General features: G+C 50.5%; 2 protein-coding genes across 5 annotated transcripts; both read right to left on the reverse strand.

Annotated features, from left to right (window-relative positions):
- Window positions 1-406: 406 nt before the first annotated feature.
- Window positions 407-11,334, reverse strand: xkr4 (XK related 4). Its single transcript, XM_052087748.1, has 4 exons — window positions 9,597-11,334; window positions 4,489-4,688; window positions 4,002-4,356; window positions 407-3,113 (listed from the first exon to the last, which is right to left on the reverse strand). The coding sequence occupies exons 1-4, from the start codon at window positions 10,313-10,315 to the stop codon at window positions 2,504-2,506; spliced, it is 1,884 nt and encodes a 627-aa protein (XP_051943708.1). The 5' UTR covers window positions 10,316-11,334; the 3' UTR covers window positions 407-2,503.
- LOC127616242 (E3 ubiquitin-protein ligase RNF31) lies at window positions 11,245-23,554 on the reverse strand. 4 transcript variants are annotated; one of them, XM_052087723.1, is made up of 24 exons: window positions 23,408-23,554; window positions 22,229-22,435; window positions 21,894-22,040; window positions 21,595-21,750; window positions 21,307-21,363; window positions 20,508-20,697; window positions 19,982-20,162; window positions 19,568-19,701; window positions 18,488-18,660; window positions 17,928-18,161; window positions 17,692-17,847; window positions 17,089-17,238; window positions 16,812-16,997; window positions 16,166-16,372; window positions 15,890-16,063; window positions 15,364-15,462; window positions 15,180-15,269; window positions 14,635-14,749; window positions 14,309-14,421; window positions 14,070-14,180; window positions 13,160-13,208; window positions 12,709-12,805; window positions 12,473-12,638; window positions 11,245-12,381 (listed from the first exon to the last, which is right to left on the reverse strand). In XM_052087723.1, exons 2-24 carry the CDS (start codon window positions 22,424-22,426, stop codon window positions 12,331-12,333), a joined length of 3,234 nt encoding a protein of 1,077 aa, XP_051943683.1. In that variant the 5' UTR covers window positions 22,427-22,435; window positions 23,408-23,554; the 3' UTR covers window positions 11,245-12,330. The 4 variants fall into 4 exon arrangements, 3 of the variants coding, with proteins under 3 accessions (XP_051943683.1, XP_051943682.1, XP_051943684.1); XM_052087722.1 differs by having other exon boundaries at window positions 11,245-12,638; XR_007967063.1 differs by lacking the exons at window positions 11,245-12,381; window positions 12,473-12,638 and having other exon boundaries at window positions 12,710-12,805; window positions 14,309-14,398.
- Between the last annotated feature and the right edge of the window lie 114 nt (window positions 23,555-23,668).

Consider the following 23,668-nt stretch of genomic DNA (forward strand, 5'->3'; position numbering starts at 1 on the left):
AGATTTACAGTTCTTGTCTGGTTTCCTGCCTAACTTGTACTTTTATTTTATTTTATTTTTAATGAAGGACTTGGGGATTTGTCTCTGCCACGCGCTTACGTGGCTACCACATAGTCTGCGTTTGTATTGACGAGAGAGTTCCATTGTTTTACGTCATATTGTACTCCTATTGCCATTATCTCTTTGTATATTGTGCTGTGTCACCCCTCAATTCGACACGTTATACTCATTCATAGGATCGCAGCTTTGGTTTCACATACCCTTGAGCAAAAACATGTATTATTATGTACTTTCAGTGAAAATGTTCATCATTATAAAGGTGTGATACAGTTAAGGGGAAAAACCTCACTTTGTAAAACAGGAATGCAGAATAGCATCTACAGTATATAAGCCAAAATGACCAACAACATGACCACAGTGTACTTTATTAAATGAATTTTGGTAGTTTGCATTGCATGGGATTCAAATCAAAAAACCCCAAAAAAAGAAACTCCACATATACAATTAAAAAAAAATCTTTGTCATTGTGGATTTAAAAAAAAGTATTCTTCATCCATTGAACACATTTCATTTCCCCCCACAAACATTTTAGCATTTGGGACACAATGCAACTGCCCTTTTTTTCTGAAACAGAAGTCTCTTTTTTTGGAAAATACACCACATACACCACACATATTCTCTGAAGTACTTTGTATTGTCATAGTCACAGCCATCCTATTGGCGTCCAACCTCAAACGACACTCTTCACAGTCAGAACTCGAGAGGAAAAATGTTCTATTTTTAATTCAACATGTACATTTTGCATATGTTTATTTACAGTTAAGCTCGAAATTGATCACCTGCCATATTCAGGATATGCGGTGTCATTTGTCTACGCGGAGACTTGAACAGACGCTCATACAAGTGTGGGACGGGATAAAGAAATTAATTTCCATCATCATTTGTGTTTTTTGAATGATCTCAACTTGGTGTTGCCGCTCATCCAAACTCAGACGGCGGTTCCCCTTCATGATGGTTTGAGCAGGCCTTGATGCCGTGTCAAGAGAGGAGGTCTACGCTACGCTGACAAATCACACGCCTGCGACCGGTGTCTGGCCGACACGTCACGGCGACACGCTGCGGCAAACGGACGGTTTCCGATTCCCCGAAAAGAGAGACGAAAATGAGCTTCTGAAATGGAAAAAAAATGAACCATTGTGCTCATTTCACACGCTCACCTGTCTTTGTCTCATCGCTTTAGCAACAAAAACAAAGACTGCCAATGATATCAAAAATTCTAACTTTGAAGTTGAAAACAAAGTCAATTTCTCTTCTCCCGGTTGATTCATACTTGACGGGTACAATGGATGCATGGCCTTTTAAAAGGCAGATCGTAACATTTTCAAACGTCAATTTGTCATATCCACCAAAAAGTTCAGATTTTTCCAAGACGAAACAGAGTTGGGAAGAAAAGACTCAAGACTTTGTGCTCAATGGCCGATGGGTGAAGGCATCACATGAACGATCCTCGAGTAACCGTTTGAAAAATGGTCACCTGACTCCGGTGTGGTCTTTTTTGGGGGGGGGGTGCCGAAAGCGGGAGATTATCTGCCGTAACGCCCTTAACAGAAAGCTGAAGAAATGGATTGGATCAGACCAAGAATCCACGATTGCTTTTGCGGGTTGAAAAATTTGAAAAATGGCCTTTTCATCCTCAAACGAAAAAGTTTGGACCCCCCCCCCCCCTTGTACTCCAGCATATCATATGTGCCAAAACGACATCTCTCACAGTGAGTGATCGAAGACTTTAGCACGATACTTCACATCCAGAACAAGACTCTCGCGAAAAAGTGAGAAAATGCCCGAGTAGTTTTGTAAATCCCACTTGCTTCGATTTGGCCTTTCCTTTGGACTGTCCGCACCGGTCGTTTCCATTCCGTTCTACTTCACGACATCAACGAGTGTCAGCTAAGTGGAAGGGGGCTGTTATTGAGCTGCCGGGGGGGGGGGGGGGGGGGGGGATGCGGTTTGTTTTTTGCTTTTTTTCTTTCATGGCAAGCGGTGAGTTGGAGAGAGGAGATGGGCTCCGTTAGTTGTGTCGCTTTTTGTTCTTCGCCAGCCAGGCCACTGGGAAGAACCGCTGCGCGTTATCCGTTGTCTTCGAGTCGACGGAGAGACTCCCGTGCCGTCACTCGTTTTCCGAACCGAGTGTTGCTCAGAAATTCAAGTGTGATTTCAGGATACGCCTGCGACATCTGATGACTCGAGTAGGTGACCTCACCCCCAAGCCAACCTGGGATCAAACAGCCGCACTCGCCTCTTTTGAGCTTTTCGACGCTGCGTTGAGATGGACTCTTCCGATGGCATTCCCTGACGAGCCCAAGTCAAGAAAATCCAATCCAAATCAAACAAACGCCGGGAGGTCACAGAGCGGGCAGAGAAAGAAGGGGGATGGGGGGGGACGAGACGGGCGGCAAGATGCGGTCACCCCCCATCGGTTTGGCCAAGCGGAGCTTCGGGAGCACTATAACGTGGTTTCGTACTCCAACCTCTCTTGCACCAGGGCGTCATCTTTATACTGCAGCCGCGGAGGAGTCGGCGAGCAGTCGATGGCCAAAAGCGCCTTGCGGATACTCCGGTCCAGGACGTGGCGCTCCCAGGCCGGGTAGCGGTTTCGGCACAGATCGATCTTGACCACCGTCTCCTCGAGGCGGGCCGCGCGAGACGACGGCGTGGACGGCACGGCGGGCCGGACCTGAAACACCGGCGCGCAGCCATCCCGCTCCGCGTATTTGCCGGCGTCGCGCTCCAACGTGGCGGCGGAGGCGGCGGCTCCCCGGTTGGAGCGCAGGGAATTCGTCCCGCCCTCGGAGGGCAGCGTGGAGAACTGAGCGCCGGCGTCCAGGTCGAGGCGCTGGCAGCTGGACGAGTGTCCGAAACGCGGGCCGTTTGGATGGAAAAAAGCGTAGTACATGAGCAGGAAAACCACCCCGGTGAGGAAACTACTGAAGATGACGCAGAGCGCCGGCACAGCGAAGGAGTCGGTGGGCTGAGGTGAGCGGTAGATGTACCACAATGCGCTGAGAGCCGTATTCTCCAGCAGGATCACCAGGTAGTAGATGAAAAGGCGACACCTGCGCAACAACACAAAGGTAAACAAACAAATATCCCCATTAAATGAGAAGCCAAATGCGCCTTAGCGGCTTTTCTCCGGGTACTCGGGGGTTACCGAAACAGTCCAAATCGTCCCGAGGTACAAACGCGAGCGTGAATGGTTGTCGGTCTACGTGTGTCCTTGCGATTGGTCGGCGACCGGTTCGGTAGAGGCGTATGCATCCCTGATACAGCGGCCCCAAATCTCCGGGAGCCATTGTGCTCCATCAACTTTGACCTCAGTGACACTTTTACACACTTGGACGCGGGTACACTAAATGTAAAGTGTGCCTTGCTCTCAAATGCTCAGCACACTTACTTGATTGTGCTTATTGTTGGTAGACGAAAGCACATTTGGGCGGCGCTCTCTCCCTGTGCTGCGTAATTCAATGATATGGTTCCGGTTCTTGTTGTTGTTGTTGCCGACTGAACAAATAAAGATTTTCAAGAAAAAGATCTTCGAAGTCTTGTTTTTTTTTTTTTTTTTTTTACGTTAAGTACATGCCACCACGCAAAGCACTCCGAGCGAGTTCAACAACACTCGTTGGCTTCCCATTTGCAGTTTAGCGCCGTAAACCGCTATTGGAAAGCCGGCACAGGCTCGTATGCGTACTGAAGGGCGATTGAAAGTCGGGTCTCCGCTCGCCGCGCAGTCGAGAAACAACTTGCTCGAGTTTATATTTGAGGGGGCAAGCGAGACAGAGGCATATATTTGGAGGTGGGGTGGGGGCAGGCCCCCTCTTGCCCCTGCCTAGACCCGGCTTCGGGATGCAATGTCCCAAGACAGGCTGCGGCACGCCCGCCACCCTCGTGAGGAAGAAGCGCTCCCGCTAATGGACGAAACAAAATCGGCCGGGCCTCTTTCTCACCTTGTCCGCCCCTCCTTTACATTGAACCAGGAAAAGATGTAGATGATGCCCACCACCATGTCAAACACAATTTCTTCCCACTTGCTGATGCAGAAGTCCGTCTCGCAGTGGACAATCCAGAAGGTCATGATGCACCAGTGCAGCACGATGAAGATGCCAAAGTAGAGCTGGAACACGGACGCAAAGAGGGCAAAGGTGATGACCCTGGCCGCGATGGTGAAGAAGTGCCAGCAGAACTGGATGATGACAGCCAGGTAGGCGACGGGCTTCTTGTCCTCCCGAGACTCTCGCAGGGCCTTCTGGTAGGAGGCCAGGGCCCAGGCCAGGGAGACCAGGGAGGCCGCCGCCGTCATACCTGACACACAAACACGCCTCGGAAATGTCATCTCAAAGCCGAATATCCCAAACTTTTTGTGAGTCTCTGGCAGAGTGCTGTACACAAGAGCTAGCGTGCAAGCTTTCAAGCACTTTTTAAAAAATGTGTTACCTTGCACAGCCTGAAGTTTGTGCGTCTGTATGATGATGCACAATTGCAGCACCAACTGCGGCGCGCTCTCCAGAAAGGTGGCGAGCAGATGCAGCATGCTCACGTCCGCAAACTCATAAATCATCCGCCAGTGGTAACGCCAGCGGTCCGTCTCGGCACTCTGGCGACTCCGAACGCCCAGATAAATGGTATGGAGGTACCTGGAAGAAAACAATCCCAAAGTGGTCAAGACCATCATTTCACGCACTTGGTATCGTCTTGAGCAGACGGCTCCTTCAAAGGACGACTACTATGGTCACTTTCATCGGGCAAATGCCCACAAAACATTTCTACCTCCTCCCGCATCTCCCCTCTCCTGGATGGAATTTCCGGCGGCAGGTGCGAACATGTAAACGGAGGCACGCAGAGCGAGGACTGCGCAATTGGAGCAATGAGATGAGGCCGGAGTCAATGCCGTCGGCCCGAAGCGACTCCGCCGTACGTTCATCCCCGCGAACCAAAAGGCGAGTTTCTGCCGCGTTACGTATTTATTGATTAGATAAGTTCCAACAAAAGCGAGGGCCACTGCAACGTGCTCCAGGGTCCATAATACAAACGTTGACGATCAGCATATCGAATGCACCTTGAAGCTTGTTCAACAAAACGGCCGAAGTCTGTTGAAATGAAACCGTCAAGCGCCTTCTGGAATGACACGACGGGAAAACAAGCCGGCTCCACACACGGCATGATGATGATTTGGTCTGTTCGGAAATGCGGGAGACCGAATGCTGCAATGAACGTCGTAGTTGCTTTTAAAGGTTTTTTGTTTGTTTGTTTTTGGTGGCCTGCATACTTCTCATACAATCGTCTCGGTACGCTTCCATTCGTGCTCTTAGTTCTTTAGGCGTCAGCGAACGGGCCATGAAGTGAAGTGCGGTTGTCAATAAATATTTTCGGCGAACGTTACATCCGGCCGTGGCGAGGCTATCAAAGCCACGGCATGTCCTTTGCCCCCACTTGTCCCTTTTGCGTCTGCAGAGAGACCGAGGCGACTCGCTGACCCCGCCACAGCGGCGGCGTTCGCAATGTAACCGAAGCTGTCCCAGTTCTGACTGCTTGTCACATCCAGCGAAGAGGAAAGAGACATCTCATTTCCATTTGGGCCCGGCGCTACGTTCAGCCGCAACGGGACAGTGGCTATTACCATGGCAACCACACTTCATCCATTCAGCGCGCACTCGCTCGCGGAGCAGCTGTCATCGATCACGCTGCAATCGGATGGGTCAATCTATTTGAAATTTGAAATCTTCGTACGCAGGCCAAGAACAAGCCGGTCTTGATGCAAATTGCTCAAATCTTGCCTACTGCAGAGAACACCACAACTCAAGAACACGGCGATCCGGCATCCTCATCACGGCGGCAGCCGCACGTTTCCGCCTTTTGAGCTCCGTTCTTCGTTGACTCGTGAGCATGACCCAAAGATGTTTGAACGCCAGCTCTTGGGCCCGGGAGGACACGCTGCCCTGACATTTTTCAACTGCGGACTGTGAGAGTTGAAGATCGAGGCTTGATGAAGCACGGCGGCAGCAAACGGTCGTGGGCCTACACCGATGCGAGAGGAATCTCTGAGCAAAATTGTATCATGTTTAAAGTTGCATTTAATCTGGGCACATCTAAACGTTTGGGTGCGTATCCAGCACCCCCAAATTCCTGCGCACAAAGCCGGAGTGCTGTTGAAGTTTAGCACAATTAGCACGTCAATACAGGTGGTCGATCACGGGGGAGAGGGCGAAACTCGGTTACAAAAGGGAAATGAATCATTCGGGAACAGCGGTTGAACAACAAAAGATGAGTTGAGAACACCCGTTGCGCCCACGCGACATTGGCCATCCGCAAAGTCTGCAACATGTTGATTCAATGTAGACCAGACAGAAAAGGCGCCAAAGTACTGGTGGTTCAATGTTTAAAACAGATAACCAATCACTATCGAGGGGCCGGACCGGGGGTGCGGTATGCAAATATCGGGGCCAATGTTTTCCTTTCATTCATTCATTCATCTTCCGAGCCGCTCGATCCTCACTAGGGTCGCGGGGGTTGCTGGAGCCTATCCCAACTGTCTTCGGGCAGTAGGCGGGGGACACCCTGAACCGCTTGTCAGCCAATCGCAGGGCACACAGAGACGAACAACCAGCCACACTCGCACCAATGGACAATTTAGAGTGTTCAATCAGCCTGCCACGCATGTTTTTGGAATGTGGGAGGAAACCGGAGCACCCGGAGAAAACCCACGCAGGCCCGGGGAGAACATGCAAACTCCACACAGGGAGGCCGGAGCTGGAATCGAACCCGGTACCTCTGCACTGTGAAGCCGACGTGCTAACCACCGGACTACTGGGCCGCCCTGTTTTCCTTGTATGTTACAATAAAAGTCTGAATTGGCGGGAAGGGAGCTTGAGTCTGCTCGCGGAGCAACTAACCGTCGTTCACTCTCAGAGATCCGCTTCCGACGATAACTTCGAACAACCAACGTCACCAAAGCGGTCGCCCTCAACACCTCGGCCGTGTCTCGCAATTCTGTCCGTAAAGCTTAGGAGCAGAATCGGTGACTACCAGAAATGAATCCCGACATGACCCATATCGGCCCCGCCCACCGTGTTCCTAGCCATGAGTCATGAACTGCCTTCTGAGTCTTTGTCCCGTTTTTCTGCGGATGCCAACATCTCCATTGTGAGACAAACAAGGGTTTTTTTTTTCTTCGACTTCATTCTTCATCTTCCTTCACTGAAGAGACAGGCGTGTTATGAAGACATCTCGGATTATTCAACTCAACTCGAGTGCGCCTGGAGAGCCCTTGAAAACAACCGCCGCTTTATACAAAGTGCTGCGCACGGAGCCAAACAAATTCCAACAACAAACGATAGATTCACAACAAAGAGAGTAGAAAGCACCAAGACAATCAAACGAAAAAAAAACAAAACGCTGAAATCAATTGAATATATGCCCGGCGCTCCTTCGTCCCTGCCGTGTCTCGTGGTCAGAGAGACGCGTCCGTCCGTGCAAGACGGCTATGAATCATGCAAGAGGTGGATACACCTTGCACACGTTGCACGCACACACAAGGCTCCAACATGCACATACGGTGAAATATTTAGAGCGGCTGGGGTTTCCTGATGGCGAGAACCTCAGCGCCGCTGCCGTTGAACGGCGGTCCCACCCGCTCCTTAAATCACCGTGACAACCCAAACTTAGTATGACAACAAAGCAGGATTAGGAGTGCATATGTGGCTCCGCGCACACTGAAAATGCACACGGGAGATGTCGCCGGGTTGCGCTTTCACCAAATGGGCCGAGTGCCTCGTTTAAGTTTATGCGTGCAACATCTTGCAAATACTGTCGGTGAATTTGGACAAATGTAGCACACTGGACAGGCCATTAGACAGTCGGGATCGTGACGGCCAATCTTCAAAAATGTCATGACTCACACGAGACAGTTTTTGTGACCTGAGAAATCACAAGCTACGTTTTCTATTCGCTATGATCCTTTTCATGATGACTAACTATTCAGGATACACACACTTGATCACTTTAGTCTTTCCTTCTTCTGCCGAATTGATTGCGTGTTGATTATCGTTCCCATGTTTAGCAGTCGTCGCTTGCATGCTGATTCCATAGGGCTGGTTCGGTTCTTACCGTTGTACTTGCCGACCTCTATTTCAAGCACATTTTATTGTTTTTTTATGAACGCAACCCACCCAGGTTCATGGTTCGATTCATAACAAGGCGCTCAACAACAAAAACGCTTCTGTCGGCCAATCTCCGGCGAAGGACGTCATTTCCAGAATGCCGAGTCGCTAGTCAGTCATTGCGCTACATGGTTGAGTCTTGCTGCTTGGCCTTTGTTGCCGCGCAGATGCATCATTCACATTCAGGCCGACGGTAGTTTGAGTGCCCAAAAGAAAAAACAAAAGGGCGCGTTTCGTTCTCGCAAGGAATTTTTCGCCGATGTCGACGAGCGTTTTTCGTTCAAAGCGCTTCGAAGACCTCGTTTTTTTTTCCACCAAATTTGCAAAACGGCTAGGTGTGATAATCAACGAATAACGCGGGCCGTCGTTGATGAAAACATTCGATTCAATGTATTATACGTGTACATGGATGGAATCCAGTACAAAAGCATTCAAACGATGTGAGTGCACGGATGGAATCCTCTGTCAAAGTTTCGGAACCAACAATGCTTCCGATAGGATGTGCAGAGTGTCCGACGACGCAACAGAACTGCCTTCGTTATGACAATGTAGGACACTAAACCCAGGATGACGTGTGCTGTCAGTGATAGCGGGAATGCGTGGGCCAAATTGGTAATCCGTGCGCAATTGACAAAACGGCAAACGATAACACTACACACATAACCGCAGCCTATCGAGTTTACGTTCTTCCGATCCCGACGGGTCGCATCTCCACTCCATGTCCACATCCTGAGCACCTGGCTATGGGGCCAAGACACGTCGTGCCAACAACCTCCTCTTCCTCCAACTCTTCAAGCAGCCGGACCCCCTCAGCTAAACTTGAAACGTCGCTTTCCGAGTCGATCTTTGACAATTGTTGTCTTGAAGTGACGTCACAGTTCCGGGTTAATCGCTGTCAGGATACCACATCGGAGAAAACGATGACTTTGTGAAATCAACGAAATAGAAGTGATTTTTAATTGATGTGTTTTGTTAAATTTCTTTGACCGGAAAAAAATTCATTTGGGATTTTCTAAAATGACTCCTCGCTTGACGTTTGTTTAAATGTGGGCGTGTCTAACAACTGGCACCGTTAAAATCATCACGATCAGTCGAAAGGTGTTCAGCAAGGTTCACTACCTGCCATGAGTTGTGTAAGAGAATAAACTCCTGCGTTTGAGCCGAGAGTGGAACGGACGTACGGCACCGTTCTCGAAAAGGATGGAGTGAAAGCGTGCCACGATATGGCGTTTGCCGTGCGGTGGAGTCGAGGGCAAAGATGGCAGCCGCGTGCCGACTGGCGAGCGAAGATAACGCGCATTGTGATTCCAAAGTGACCGCGCGCGCAGGCTGCGCGACGGCCATGTGTTCATTCCGCACAAGCGGACACCCGCACGGCCATCCTACCTCCATATCTGGCCCAGCTGGAAGATGTGAATGAGGGACTGAGAGAACCACATCCACGCGGAGTAGGAGGCCGAGCGTTTCCGAGTCCGTCTGCCCGCGGCGGCGCTGCCGGTGCTGTTGGTCGGAGTGTTTTTACTGGCGGTCGACGCCTGCCTCTGCGGCGTGGTCGGAGGAAGCTGAGCGCTCACGTCGCCGTGTGAGGCCGAGCCGCTCAGTAGCTTTTTGCCGTCCATGTGCGAGCAATCGGCGGCGGCGGCTTCCGCCGCGTCCTCCGCGCTGAAGTCGTGAACGAACCATCGGAAGCTAAAGAGCTGCACCGAGAAGGAACCCAGCACGACGAAGAAGAGTGTCAGGCCGAACCACCAGTAGTCTCGGTGGAGGTAATAGTCGACTGACAGCCACACGTCGGTGCCCACGTCGGCCACAAACACGGCTATTGCGGCTACGATCCACAGGCAGTCCCACAGCGTGTACTTGAGCTGCTGCTGTTGCTGCTGCTGCTCCCTGCCCAAGCGCAGACACGCCGAGTCGGAGCCTCCGCCGGCGCCGCAGCATCGCGACTCCCCGTTGGCGAAGTCGGCGTCCCCGGCGCCCGCCGAGTCGTGTTGGCCGCTCGGGTGGAGCCCTTGCACCGAGCCGGAGTGCTCCGAGTTCTGCAGGGGCGTGAAGGCCACGTCGCTCTTCTTCATCTTCAGGACCCCGTCTGATTTAGCGGCCATTATTGCGAGCTCATCAAAAGCCTCATGGATATTTTCGCCCACCTTCTGTGCCTCTCCTCCACCCCTGCCTCCGCTCACCGTCGACACCCTTCTACGCGTCTCTTCCTCTTCTGCCCCCCACCTCCTCCACCTCCTCCTCCTCCTCTCCGGGCAGCGGCAGCCCCGCTACACTGCCGGGAGGTCATCATCCACGAGAATAAAAAAAAATGAATAAAAAACGAAAGACCGGACTTCTTACATCTTGGTTCATAGCGCATTTTGGGTGGGTTTCTTTAGTGGACCTCCGCTGACATTTCAGGCCGTTTTGTGCCTGGAAGCTCAAGTTGCGCTTCGGCGACTCGTCCTAATAAGCAGACGGACCCCCGCAAGGCCGAGGAAGGTGAAGATGAGGTGATGACGGATGAAGAGGAGGAAGGCTGCACACCAGCTTCTTCAATGGCAATGACCAGAAAGGATGACATCATCATGCCCCCTCCCTTCCAGTTTGTGTGCTTACTGAAGCTTTGTTACAGAATGAAATAATGGGGAGGGGGACCAGTGGAAATGCTGTAACCATGGCAATGAAATCACAGGATCTCGGTATGCGCCCCGCCGCTCAAATGAGCACGTTAATAGCAATTGTGAGCTTGAAAACTGTCATTTCCATAAGATAGAGCTTCTGTCGAGCTCAGCTTAAGTTTGCAGATTGGCCTGTTCGGAACATTAAAAACTGAATGGTGCTCGTACAAAGTTCCAGAAATAAGGAGAGAGACCATTTACATCGAGCAGTTGGTCAAGGACCGTAAATGAATAGGCCACTCGGGCTTATGCTGTTTTTCGCTGTTTTATGTAAAGTATTGAATTGCAGCTAGGTGGGGTTGAAATGTGCCCGGTGGGGAGGCCAATCCATAAGGCCGCGTCGCAGCGCCAGCTCTCACAAAAAAACGAGATACGGTATTTAAAATGGACTTTATTGATCACTTCATATGTACCACGTGGCTGACAAAGCAAAGCGGGGAGAGTCTCTGTTGCCGACGCGCACGAGTGATTTTTCTCCCTTAGAAAACGACCGTCACGCTCTGGTTTCGGTCGGGCTAATCTCTTTGTGGTTCCGGGGAACGGCTGTGTTGATTTGAGATCCAAATTCATTACTGAGCACAAGTTATCTCCAGGCCCTTTTTATAAAGCAGGTCCATGAAAAGAATCTCAGACCGTACACGATGAGCATTTTTGGTGTGCCGTTCAGGATTCTGTTGCGTGTGTTTGATGATCGATCACTTTAGCTCTGCTTGAGACGTTGTCTGACAGCCTGTCATTGGGTGGTACTACCGCACAATGGTCCCCTTTCGTTACGTCTTTCCATACTTGTCCTTGTTTATCGTAATTGCTTCTTATTGATGGTGCGAGAGTAACCCGGAGACAAATTCTTGTGCGTTCTAAATACTTGCCCAATAAAAAAGATTCGGATTTGTTGGGATTGTGTTCAGACCTCGTCAACGTTGCTCTCAGTCAGTTGAGGTTGATAAACCAACGATATACACTGGACCCCGCGCATACTGGCGGTGCGTCAATCTGCGCCATGAGCGGACCCCCCCCCCCCCCCACCTTGTCATTAATAAATAAATAAAGTTTTTTTTTCCTTTTCTCAAAAGCCCCCCCCAAATGGCGTTGGTGAGAGATAGCTGTCCGCTATTTGGACTTACTCACCATTTGGTTCCACGATAGAACGCTCCTGTTGGAGAAGCAGCTCAAATAATGGATGAATCATTTCATTTAAGAGGTAAAATGAAATGATCGGTTTAATTTAGGATTCAGCCGATTTTAGCCGAGGTTGACCCGCTTCCAAAAGAGATGTTTATTAAGGCAAAAAAAAATATTTTTTAAATGTTGTCATGTCAAAACGACTTTAACAGGGTGACGATATGAAATTTCCTTTCAAAATATTTGCCATCCTCTCGGCTTAAATGAAAATTCCGCTTTGGTCGTATCCCCCCAAAATATCTTAAGTGATGTGTACAGGGAGCGTCGGGCACCGGTTATTTCTTGCGCGGGACCTTGTCACCCAGCGGCACTTCATCCATTAGTTTCTGCGGATGAACAACGAAACAGAAATATATGTCGGTGGATGCAAACGGAGACGGCGACCCGCAAATTCCCGACTGCGACCGGCGCACTCACTTCAAGCAGCCTGCTGTAGTGGTTGAATGCGTCCTCCGTATCCCTGCGGGCGTCGTCCACCTTGTACCTGCGGCAGGCCAGCAGCAGTTCGTTGGTGCTGTAGAGTCGGGCCGGGTCGATGGAGTTGCTGTTGATCAAGCTGACCAGGTACTCTCGATAATGCTTCCTGGATAGGAGCGTCAAAGTTAGAGGGAAGCCATTTTAAAAAGAAAAAAAGGGGGGGGCGTCTGTCATACTCGCAGAGTCCAGCATGTCCAGTTTGGGTCTGCGCTCCACAAGCTGAGTCGGGCTGCTGGCCTCCATCATCCTTCTGCTCGATGACTCCACACAGCCCTTGGAGAGAGAACAGAAGGAGACACACCAAGGGAGTGGATTGCAATGGCGGCAATCCATGACCGCCCGTGATGGTCCAAGAGATAAGTGACGTTGTTGCGACCAAAAGTTAAAAAAAAAAAAATCTCTTCTAATGAGTCAACGTGCAAATCAGGGGGAGGAACGCGACTGAATCGCAGTCATGCACCCGGCCAATTTTTTCCCAATGCCTGGCGCACACGTACGTTCCCCGCACTGATTTGTGATCTGGATTAGCAACAAACGACAACAACAACTCAAAGCCTTCAAATTGTGCCAATAAAAGTGTCTTTGAAATATCTTCTCGGTGGTGTTTCGTGGAGTCGGGTCACCTACCTGTCTGCGTTCCGGGAGGGGGCTCAGTATTGTAGGCAACATCATTGTTCTACCATTCAACGAGAAAAAAAAAAAAAGTTGTCAATCACTCATTAATAGGAGCAACTATTTGAATACTTCAATTTTTTTTTTTTAAATAAATTGTGGTTTAAATTTTGGCGGCCCGGTAGTCCAGTGGTTAGCACGTCGGCTTCACAGTGCAGAGGTACCGGGTTCGATTCCAGCTCCGGCCTCCCTGTGTGGAGTTTGCATGTTCTCCCCGGGCCTGCGTGGGTTTTCTCCGGGTGCTCCGGTTTCCTCCCACATTCCAAAATCATGCATGGCAGGCTGATTGAACACTCTAAATTGTCCCTAGGTGTGAGTGTGTGTGCGAATGGTTGTTCGTTTCTGTGTGCCCTGCGATTGGCTGGCAACCGATTCAGGGTGTACCCCCGCCTACTGCCCGGAGACAGCTGGGATGGGCTCCAGCACCCCCCGCGACCCGAGTGAGGATCAAGCGGCTCGGAAGATGAATGAATGAATGAATGAATGGTTTAAATTTTCTTTAAACTCGTTTATTGCAGGAGAAGGCTGAAATATTTTACATTTACTCTTTGGCAGTCAATATAAGTTGTGGTTTTTCTTTTTTCTTTTTTTTTTTCAAAGCAATGACTAAGTTTTGCGTTTCTTCTCCCCGCGTTCCCGTTTGCGCGCCTCCAAAGAACACGTCAAAGCATTTGTGAAATTTCTATCGAGGGTGATTTTGCCACAGGTGGCAATTTGACTCATTCATCCACTCACCGCGACGCGAAACCGCCATCGCGTCAAACGTATTTTTGTTTGCACGCGCTGCGATACTTGACGACGATGCCGGCATCCAATCAGGCAAGAGCAGTCGTCTTTCCGAGTTTAAAGACCCCGACTCGCGTACCTCCAATAAAGCCTGCAGTCTCGAAGGTTCCCAGTCTCTCAAATAGAAGAGGCAGTCCCGGGGGTGATGAGCGTGCAGCCCGGACACAGTGCACTCATCCACGGCGCAGGTCTTGGCAGGAGAAAGACAAAAGTACGTGTGGGAATTCACATGAGCTGGGGAAAGGAGATGCGAGGCTCGAGAGTTGGTACTTCTGGTACTTGGAACTGGATGGCGAGCGGAGGGGTTTGCAAACGTACCGTATGGAACGGCTTGTTGCACCCGCTGCAGAACTGGTAGCGGCACTGAGAGCAGCAGAAGTGCATGCAGCCTCCTTTCGACAGCGCATACTGGAAGCGACAGTTGGGACAGGCTGAAAGAGAGGCGTGTCAAATATTCGTCACAAAATACCTCGTTTTGATTGAACAATACATCGAACTTGAAATAAACAAAATAATACATGGATAAATAAATGAACAAAGAAATCAAGACAGCGTTGTACAAATATCCAGTGACCAGGATGATTCAAGTTAGTGTCTTTGTGTGTGTGTGTGTGTGTGTGTGTGTGTGTGTGTGATACACGCACTAATGCCGTTGTCTCGCAAGTAGCCAGCCAGGCCCTGTTTCTGATACTCGGGATCGTTCTCTCTCTTCCAGGACTGGTATTGCTCACAGGACAAACCGGCATGCTGAGATTCCCACTGCAGACATAAAAATATAAAAAAAAATAATAATAACCACATCACAAGCTTGAGGAGGTTCTTTTGTCTGAATGGCAAACCAGTGGAGGAAAGCGAGGGCTGAAATGGCCGAAGCTGTTCTTCGGCCCTTCGGATCCGTTTCTGCTAACCCCAAATTACATTGACAACATTATTTAAGTCATTTAAATGAGGCTAATTTTGGAAATCCTGTTTTCCATATGTGCAAAAAAGATTGCCGGCATTGTTGTTGTCCGTTTTGGTCATTTACAACAACAACAAAATACCTACATGGGATGTAAGAAATGTTCTGAACAACCCAACGTTTTGAAAACAAATTGATCAAAAGTGCTGTGTGGTTACGGCAGTTTTGGGCACAACGTCGAATAAAGTTTCGTGTTCCAAAGGTGCCGAGCTGCTATTTCATACTTACAGGCTTTTTGCATTGAGCGCAAAAACTGTTGCGACACTGGAAACACGTGACTTTAAGCTGGTCTCCGTCATAGATAAAGCCATACGAACACTGGAAAGGAAAGGAGAGGAAAGGAGGGCGAGAATGCTTTGCGTTCAGGCGACGTGCAGTCGCGAAGGGCCTCGTGACGCTCCGGAGAACTGACATGGCAACACCACAGGAACTTGGGGTCCTTTATGAGGGCCTGCTCGGTCAGCTTCTTATGGAAGAGCTCGTACACGTCGGCTTCCAGACATTCTCGCAGCTGAAATACACATTGATGTCAACAGCTGCGTGATCCCCTCATATATGAACGTGGACTGCGCCACACTCGAGAATGTTCAAATAGCCACACGTAGCTAATCCCGGTGTAGCCCGTCGATTGAATCGGGTGGTTCCTCCAACACGAGTGGCCGAGAGAATGACGGAAGGATGTAAGGGCCACTTTTAAACTTGTTTCAAACATGCTCAAACCAGTGGAGAATCAGTTTGGATTTTTGGAGTGGGAAACAGTCACGTCACGGGCCCTTGAAAAACGGACAGTGGGCTGCAAATGGGCCCCCAGGCCATAGTTTGGACACCAGCGCTTTAGCAGGACGCTGTTTGGGAGCAGGCTTTTCCTACAGCTTCCCGTTCAATGCCAGACAGCCAATCGGAGACGCAAATACAATCGTGCGGTGTTGATCATCTACCTGGATGTCCAAGGTGGAGAAGTAGCTGTTGAGGTCCTCGGGGTCATTGATGTCGGGCTCCCAGCAGACCGGACACACCATGTCTCTGATATGCTTGTCCCTGACGGCGATGGTGAAGTGCTGCTGGAAACAACCGCAACACACGGAACACTGGCACGACGTCAGCGACTGCATCTGAAAAAGCCCACACCACACCACGGACCCGCTCGGATTGAGCCCAACACGGGCGCCGGCAACAGACCGCAAGAAAAGGATGAGGAGAACCGACGCCGTTACCTTACTATGGGGGAAAACAGAAAGGCAGATGGGACACTCTTTGGCCAGGACTCTTTTGATGAACTCCCTGTCATGAGACTCCCGCACGGCCTGTACGACATCCTCCAGGCAGTAGGGGGCATTGTGCTCCCGAAGAAGCGAGAGCGCCAGCTCACAGCGGCCCCAGCTGGGTAGATCGTACACCGCCAGTAATCTCCGACATATACGCTGAAAGCCAAAAGATCCACAAACGCGAGACAAATCCTGAGGAACTGAGGGGGGGGGGCTTCTCGGAGAGCCCTGTGCTGCCTGCTTTCGAGGCCTCCCCCCTCCTTGGAAACAGGCAGGGATCGAAAACAGGCAGGAGACGGCTCTCGGGGATCCCCGGTTGCCTCCCCCCCTGTGCTCGCCCGTGAAAGGCAAAAAGCCCGCGGAAGCCATCCGATTGGATCCGGCATGATCCAAGTCGCGGGCCACTTCCTGGTTGCCACGTGGCCATTCAAGGAAGGAAAAAATGGCGGAAGGGCGCACGGGCCCCTTCTTCTGAACGTCTGTCTTTCTGCTCCGTCACGGTCATCCGCCAAACCTTTTTCCTCTCGATTGGGAACGGGCTTTGAGGTCTCCCGACACACAGGTGCCGGCGACTCGGAGCGGCGCTTGAGCTCACCTGTTTGTCGGGGTGACGGATGTCCAGCGCTGGCTCGGGCTCGTCCCTCCAAATGCGTTCATGAAAGGGTTGCAGAAGGGGGCGCTGCAGGAAAGCCAGCGCCCCTCTCACCTCCCCCCCGCTTTGCCTCAAAACCTCATGACAATGCGCCTCGTCGTCGAAGCCCGACGAACGCAGCATCTTGACCTGGGCAGAGACGTGACAACGGCCGTCAACGCCGCTCGCACTTGGGCAAGGTTTGCGGCGATCGCCGGCGCGGTGGACGATTGGGAGTTACTTTTGCAAGTCGCTCTCGCAGAGCTTGTCTGGCGGCCCTCTCGGAATCGCCTCCCGTTGTCAGCCAAGCCTGCTTGGCTTCCGCTCTGGAAAGTTGGACTGCAACTTTTGCTTTTCCGGAATCCTCTGCGGGGGCCTCATACCACCTGTTCTGTGTTGAGAGTACAGCCAATTCAAAGGAGGCTTTGTGTGTGTGTGTGTGTGTGTGTGTGTGTGTGTGAGAATTCTATTGTGAGAATAGAAACATAAAATGTTGTCATGTTTTAAAGTTTCATCTTGTTTCATGTTTGATTGATCTCAAAGTGCTTGTGTTCAGAACATTTTGCACACATTAGAAGCGCAGAGAATCAGGGGTCAAGCTGGGGTCAAGGGACCCGAGCACATGGTACCTAACGACATCGCAGCGAGAAAGATTGAACCCTCACGAGTAGACACACTGCCGCCTGTTATTTGACAATTTGGAAAGGAAGATTGAAACCTTGGACGGAAGGGAGTGTTTGTACGCTCCGTCATGAGAAAAGGTCACGAGCCAGGTCACGACATATCAATTCAGGCAGACACCGATCGTTAAAATAACAACGAGTGCGGGCTTGCGTTTACGTACGGACGGAAGGGCGAGCGTGGCCGACAACGAGCTGATCTCGTCCAATTGCCGAGGCAGCTCCGACTTCAACCATTTGCAAGGCAGAACGGCGGAATCTTTGGCGACCCTCACGCACGTGTACACCTCCTCCGGGCTGACGCCGTTCTTCTCTCCATCCTGACACAGACCCGAGGATCAAATGATCGACACGAGAAGACAAGCGCGTGAAAGCATGTCGGCCGCGACCGGGGACTTGCTCGAATCAGCCGGATGAGCTTCAGCCCGTCCTCCTTCATTCGCCGCTGCCTGCAGGAGTTTGGGTCTCGTTGCGTCGCTCCTTTGCCTCGGACCGGCAGGGCGGGGACCCGTCGGACCGGGGAGGGGGGGCGGAGCTTTGAGGGCAGAGGTGCGGGCTCCGGACGGGCCAGGTCACACATCTCGCAGACTGTGGCAGGTGAGTAGTTGAGGTACGTGCAGAACTGACACACCCACTAGCCAGAAAGGTGGATGATGATAAAAAGGAAGGGGGGATGAGGGGGGGGGGGCACACCCGCAAAACTTAGCATCAAACTATTGCGCAATCATATAAGAATCAAAAGCTTCCAAAACATTCATCCATCCATTTTTTTTTCGAATCCGCTGGAGACTCTTCCGGCCGTCTTTGGGCGGCGGGGGGTGGGGGGGGGACACCCTGAATTGGTGGCCAGGGCGCACACAGACTGACAACCAATCACAGCTTCAAGCAAATCTGGAGTCGCATTTGCATGTATGTGAAGTTTTCTCTCCTAATGTGCGCGGAGCCAAATCAGCACCTCACCTGGCTGTCTGGGTCCCCGGGCATGCCCAGTACAGGCGCCGGCGGTCTGGGTGGCGTGACGGGCGGGTGCGACGGAGGAAGCGGAGGTCGCGTCGCCAAGCGAGGTCTTTCGCACACCTGGCACAGAATGCTGCCGGCTGCATTGACCACCGTGCAGCTCTTGCACTCCCACTCTGTGTTGAAAAAAGAGTGAAAGCGGCTCTGCTTTCCAAGATTCAAGTTGAGCAATTCCAAGCGACGCTCGAGTCGGAATCGCTTGGGAAAATATCGGCGCGGTAAAATGGGGAGTGGCCTATTTCTTAGCGCTCCTCTGTGGTTCGCGGTCACATTGACGAGGGAAGCTTGTCAACATAAACAAAGCTTGTCAATGTTGAGCCCAGATCAGTTTGTGGCTTTTAATGATGTAGTTGACTTTTTTTATTTTGGTTTTGTTTTTTTACAGAGTGGCTGGATTGTATTATGTACCGGCACATCTCTTTTTTCTCTCTCTCTCTCTTTTTTTTTTTTTTTTTAAACAACATGGAATTATTATTCATTCATTCATTCATCTTCCGAGCCACTTGATCCTCACTAGGGTCGCGGGGGGCGCGCTGGAGCCTATCCCAGCTGTCTCCGGGCAGTAGGCGGGGGACACCCTGAATCGGTTGCCAGCCAATCGCAGGGCACACAGAGACGAACAACCATCCACGCTCACACTCACACCTAGGGACAATTCAGAGTGTTCAATCAGCCTGCCACGCATATTTTTGGAATGTGGGAGGAAACGGGAGCACCCGGAGAAAACCCACGCAGGCCCGGGGAGAACATGCAAACTCCACACAGGGAGGCCGGAGCTGGAATCGAACCCGGTACCTCTGCACTGTGAAGCCGACGTGCTAACCACTGGACTACCGGGCCGCCCATGGAATTATTATTTTTTCTTTTTTTCCTCAGTTCTGGACAGAGAAAATAACGTGATTGGACACCCCTCAGTTTTTTCCAACGCGTCCCCCCCCCAAAAAATAAAAAAGTAAAATGAACAGCAGGTTGAAAACGATCAGATCACAGAGCTTGAGGGAGGCACCGATCGATGGAACAGACCTGTCATGGTAGCCGGCGGCGATTGATCGGCAGCGGAGCCGAGTGACTCCGAGCGAGGGCGCTCACAATCCTCGCACAGCGCGAGCTGGGATGAGTTGACGGTGGTGCAGTGAAGGCAACGCCAGGTGGAAGGACTGAAAACGGAAGGCACAGTTAAACCAACCAGAAACTCAGAGGGGGGTGGGGGGGGGCACGAAAGAATACTCCTCTCAACTCAAGGTCGGAATTTCAGTCAAAGATGAGCACCAGCAAATGTCTGTGTGGGCCAGCAGCGCTGACGCAGCCCCTTTGGGCTTGTGGCTTCAAAGCAACTCTTGTGGCGATGTCACATTAGAGACAAAACCGCCAAGGTGTCAAGACGGAGCCAACAACGCGCGTCACATACGCCGCCTTGCGAAATATATGCAGTCTAACCTTTGACTCCTCCCACTTTTAGACGTCGGGGCAAAAGAGGTCGTCGATGGGACGGCAGTTCGCCGGTGCTTGGCCCTTTCAGGACAGGAATGGTACACTCGGTCACACTCGCAACACATGCCTTGGAGGCAAGTCCGGCAGTGGACGGCCATGCGGAATATTCCGCAGACGGCGCAGTTCTCTGAAAGGCATCGTCATCAAGGTCATTTCTTTTTTTTTTCTTCAATACATTTTATTCAATATTTTTTTCAGGTCAATTGAGTCAGTTTCAAGAGCAAATGTTTGCACCTTATTTTTTTTTCTTTCAGCAAATGTTTGCACCTTGTTTTTTTTTTTTTTCTTTCAACAAAAATAAGAACAACAAGAAGGTGAAAAGTTGCGCATCCTGCAATAACATGAGCCGTTTCCGGATGCCTTTCTTCTTGGCCCGCTTCGCGGATGAATGGGTGGATGACCGTGGAGTTATTCTCATGCGGGTCACCTGGGCGACGGTGGCCACAAGCCGCGACTTAGTATATCTACTGACCTGGGTGTTTCTTGAAGGTTGGGAACAGGAGCGGAACGGGCTGAAGACTTGGACGGTCGGAGGAGAAGGAGCGAGCGTGGCCGCTCTCCGTCAGGGAGCGATGATGGAGAGGGAAGGCCGGAGACTCGGACTGACTGACGCGGCTGAAAGAGGAACGGCCGGCCACGCTGTCTGTGTTCAGACCCACGTCCTAAAAAGGGAGACAGCGTGACATATTTCAAAGCGGGATCGAGCGGGCAGTGCCGATCACGCGGTACGTCGCCCCTTGGAAGTCGCCCATCGCCGCTTGAAAGTTGGCCACGCCCTCGCTCTCTTCTCCCTGTACAGTAGCCCGTACATTCCCTTCACTTCTCCTCTACTTCATTCCTCTTCTCCAGGGCCACCTTTGGAAAAATGTGCCGCCACTTGCTTTCATCGCAACGGGCCTCGTTCACCAACCGCACAAATCCGTGCTTCAAATTTGCATACGCGCGTTTCACGCACAAATCGGTGACTTTGCTCAATAATGTGGTTGTACTCTGCAAACTAATTTGGAGCCGGCTCAGACCGTGCGTACAAATATGATGGATCAGCTATTGAAAGGAAAAAAAAAAAACATCCAAGACAGATCTTTGAGCCAGGATGCGCCACTTATTGAATGATAAAATTGCGAGGCATGCCATCGGGTCCTTCAAAGCCTTCTCTGCAGGCCCAAACCCCATCGGAAGGGCAGAGCCATATTTACAACTTCAACCAAGGGCAATTCATTGATTTCCAACAGTCTTTTGTCTAGGCACGTGTCATCGTGGCTGGTGCTCACCTTGTGTCTTAGAGTAGGAATGATTCTCTCGTAGAATTCCGGATGAGGATGAGTCTCCTGGGAGAAGAAATCATGAATGTCTCAACAAATATCAAACACCTTACAACCTCCAACACAATTTTCTTGAAGTCCACTTCGACTGGGTTGCGAAGCGATCCGGTGCACGCAAAAATTTTTTTTATAATTTTTAATCGAGATCTTAGGCCCCATGATTACGTTAACCGCCTGATCGACACTTCCACCGCAAGTCCAGGGGGCACGGATTCCCTCCATGAACAGGAGTCGCACCTTGATGAGCATTTCCAGCTCCATCCTGAGGCTCATCACCTCCAGAGTTATTGCTGCAACTTTGCCAACATCGGGATCGGCGACGTCGTCGGGGAAGCTGAGCCCATCCGGCTGCTGATTGGAGTAACCGTAGAGACAAAGCACGGCCCTCCCTCCCTGGAAGAAGACAGGCAAGACCATCAAAGGTTCAGCGGGACACGTTGATGTTAGAAATAACGCAAATTTGCGACCTGGTAGGCCCTGAATATCTCGCTCCCCCGGTCTGTCATTCTTTGGATTTCGACACGGATACTCGTTACCTGGATCGCATCAACGGTGGCCCTGAAGACCGGATTGTTGTGCTTGACAGTTCTCCAGTACTTTGGTCTGTTGGGATTGGTCAGATTACAGCCATACTTCTCCAAGATGTTCAGAGCTGTCGATAAGCGCTGCAGTGATGTGAGCGTCTGACAGAAGCAAACAGAAGAGGGCTGAGATTTTACTGCAACAATGTAATTCCATATAGGTTCCCCTTTTTCCGTTTTCAGATTCCGGGCAAAAATAATACAAATCCCAAATATTAAAAAGTATTGGCAGGCTCACAGTGCCGAGGTCATGGTCATATCAGCAAAAATAAGAATCAAATGCCGTTCACCTCTTTTCTGTTGCTGCCAAAGCTGTTTTCGATCACCATGGTTTCTGCGGCAATGTGGTGGTACTTGGAGCACGGCGGTAAAGGAAGCTGAGCCATCACCATCACACCGGCCCGCACTTCCACCACTCTGCCGCCAGAGTAGAGACATACTTCTGCCTGGCTACGCGCCTCCTGCAGCTGTTCTGACAGGGAGGGCATGGGTCCTGTCTACAGACACAAGCAAAGGTCAAAAGGTCAGCAACTGAGCGTTTGGTTTTGAAAATAAATACATAAATCATCTTAACTCCGTGTGATTGTTGGATAAGTACCGGTACTCTTGATCAAGCGCACATAAATTTGCATTCAGGCACTGATCGCAAAGTCGTTCCCTTTTTGGACTTTCATGAGGACAGCATGGCTGCGGTCCGCACTTATGATGATGTGAATGGTTTTATGTTTCTATTTGTGCACTGATAGTTTGAGGATTTTTCCATTATAGTTGGGTCTTGTTTTGTGTTGACTTTTTCCATTTTTCAATTCAGTTTTATCGGCAAGCACGTTCACTGTTGTTTTCTGAAATGCTTGGTTTCCGTCTAGTTTTTACATGTTTAATTTTTTTTTGTTGGAGTTTTTTTAAAGACAGGTCTTATTTGTCAAGTGCAAGATTTAAAAAAACGGTCACGAAGCATTGTGTCAGAGAGTCAAGTAAACAAAGTAAATCTCAAACGACTGTTTGACTTTCCTTCTTTGTACGGATGTGCAGCAATAACTAAATAAATACATTTCAAATTAACCTGGAAAACTCAGGTATGATATTAATCGACATAGGCCAAAACAAAGGACGTTTTCAATTTTCGGCGGTTTTACGAACGCAAAGTGTAGTTTCAGTTTTTCGTTTCTTTTTTTTAAGTGTTTTCCTTTTATTTCGTGGAAGCAAACGGTTTTTCAATCTTACTCTGAATAGTTTCACTAACGAGAATGACTATGGCGACAATCTGTAACAGAATCGAACGAGGACACCTCTTCACACCGCTGGAGCAAACACTCGGCACGAACAAGCTCAAACAAGAGACGCCATTGCGGATCATTTTCCTGTGATGAGCATCATTTGGCGGCGCAGCGCGAGCTCTCATGTCACAGAACGCTAGCAAGCTACTGATCGCGGTCGGCGGTGTCTTCCACAAAAGCGCGGCCGCCTACCTCGGATTCACCACGGCACAGCACACGGTGCTCGCTACCATGCAAGGTGCGGACCTCTCCGGGGCTGAAAAAAAAATGACAAGCTGAAGTGACGTCAGTGAGCAGCAGCAGCCGCCAGGGGACGCTATTGGCATCCAGCGTGACGTCATATGTGCGTGACGTGGCGTCATCGTGCTGCCATTTAAATCACAGTGCATTTTAAAATGTCTACATGGAGACAATTATACAACTTTATGTTGTGGTAGTGGTGGTGGCGGTGTG

The sequence above is a fragment of the Hippocampus zosterae genome, chromosome 15 (genome assembly GCF_025434085.1).
Source record: "Hippocampus zosterae strain Florida chromosome 15, ASM2543408v3, whole genome shotgun sequence".
Classification (NCBI taxonomy): domain Eukaryota; kingdom Metazoa; phylum Chordata; class Actinopteri; order Syngnathiformes; family Syngnathidae; genus Hippocampus; species Hippocampus zosterae.

Excerpts from the sequence above, each read along its gene's own strand:
- xkr4 (XM_052087748.1), bottom strand. The coding sequence starts at position 10,315 with ATGGCCGCTAAATCAGACGGGGTCCTGAAGATGAAGAAGAGCGACGTG. Across the intron at positions 4,689-9,596 it reads CAGCTGGGCCAGATATGGAG|GTACCTCCATACCATTTATC; the intron begins GTAGGATGGCCG and ends GTTTTCTTCCAG. Across the intron at positions 4,357-4,488 it reads CAAACTTCAGGCTGTGCAAG|GTATGACGGCGGCGGCCTCC; the intron begins GTAACACATTTT and ends TTTGTGTGTCAG.
- LOC127616242 (XM_052087722.1), bottom strand. The coding sequence starts at position 22,426 with ATGCCCTCCCTGTCAGAACAGCTGCAGGAGGCGCGTAGCCAGGCAGAA. Across the intron at positions 18,661-19,567 it reads GCCGCCGGCTACCATGACAG|AGTGGGAGTGCAAGAGCTGC; the intron begins GTCTGTTCCATC and ends TTTTCAACACAG. Across the intron at positions 18,162-18,487 it reads CCGGGGACCCAGACAGCCAG|TGGGTGTGTCAGTTCTGCAC; the intron begins GTGAGGTGCTGA and ends CTTTCTGGCTAG.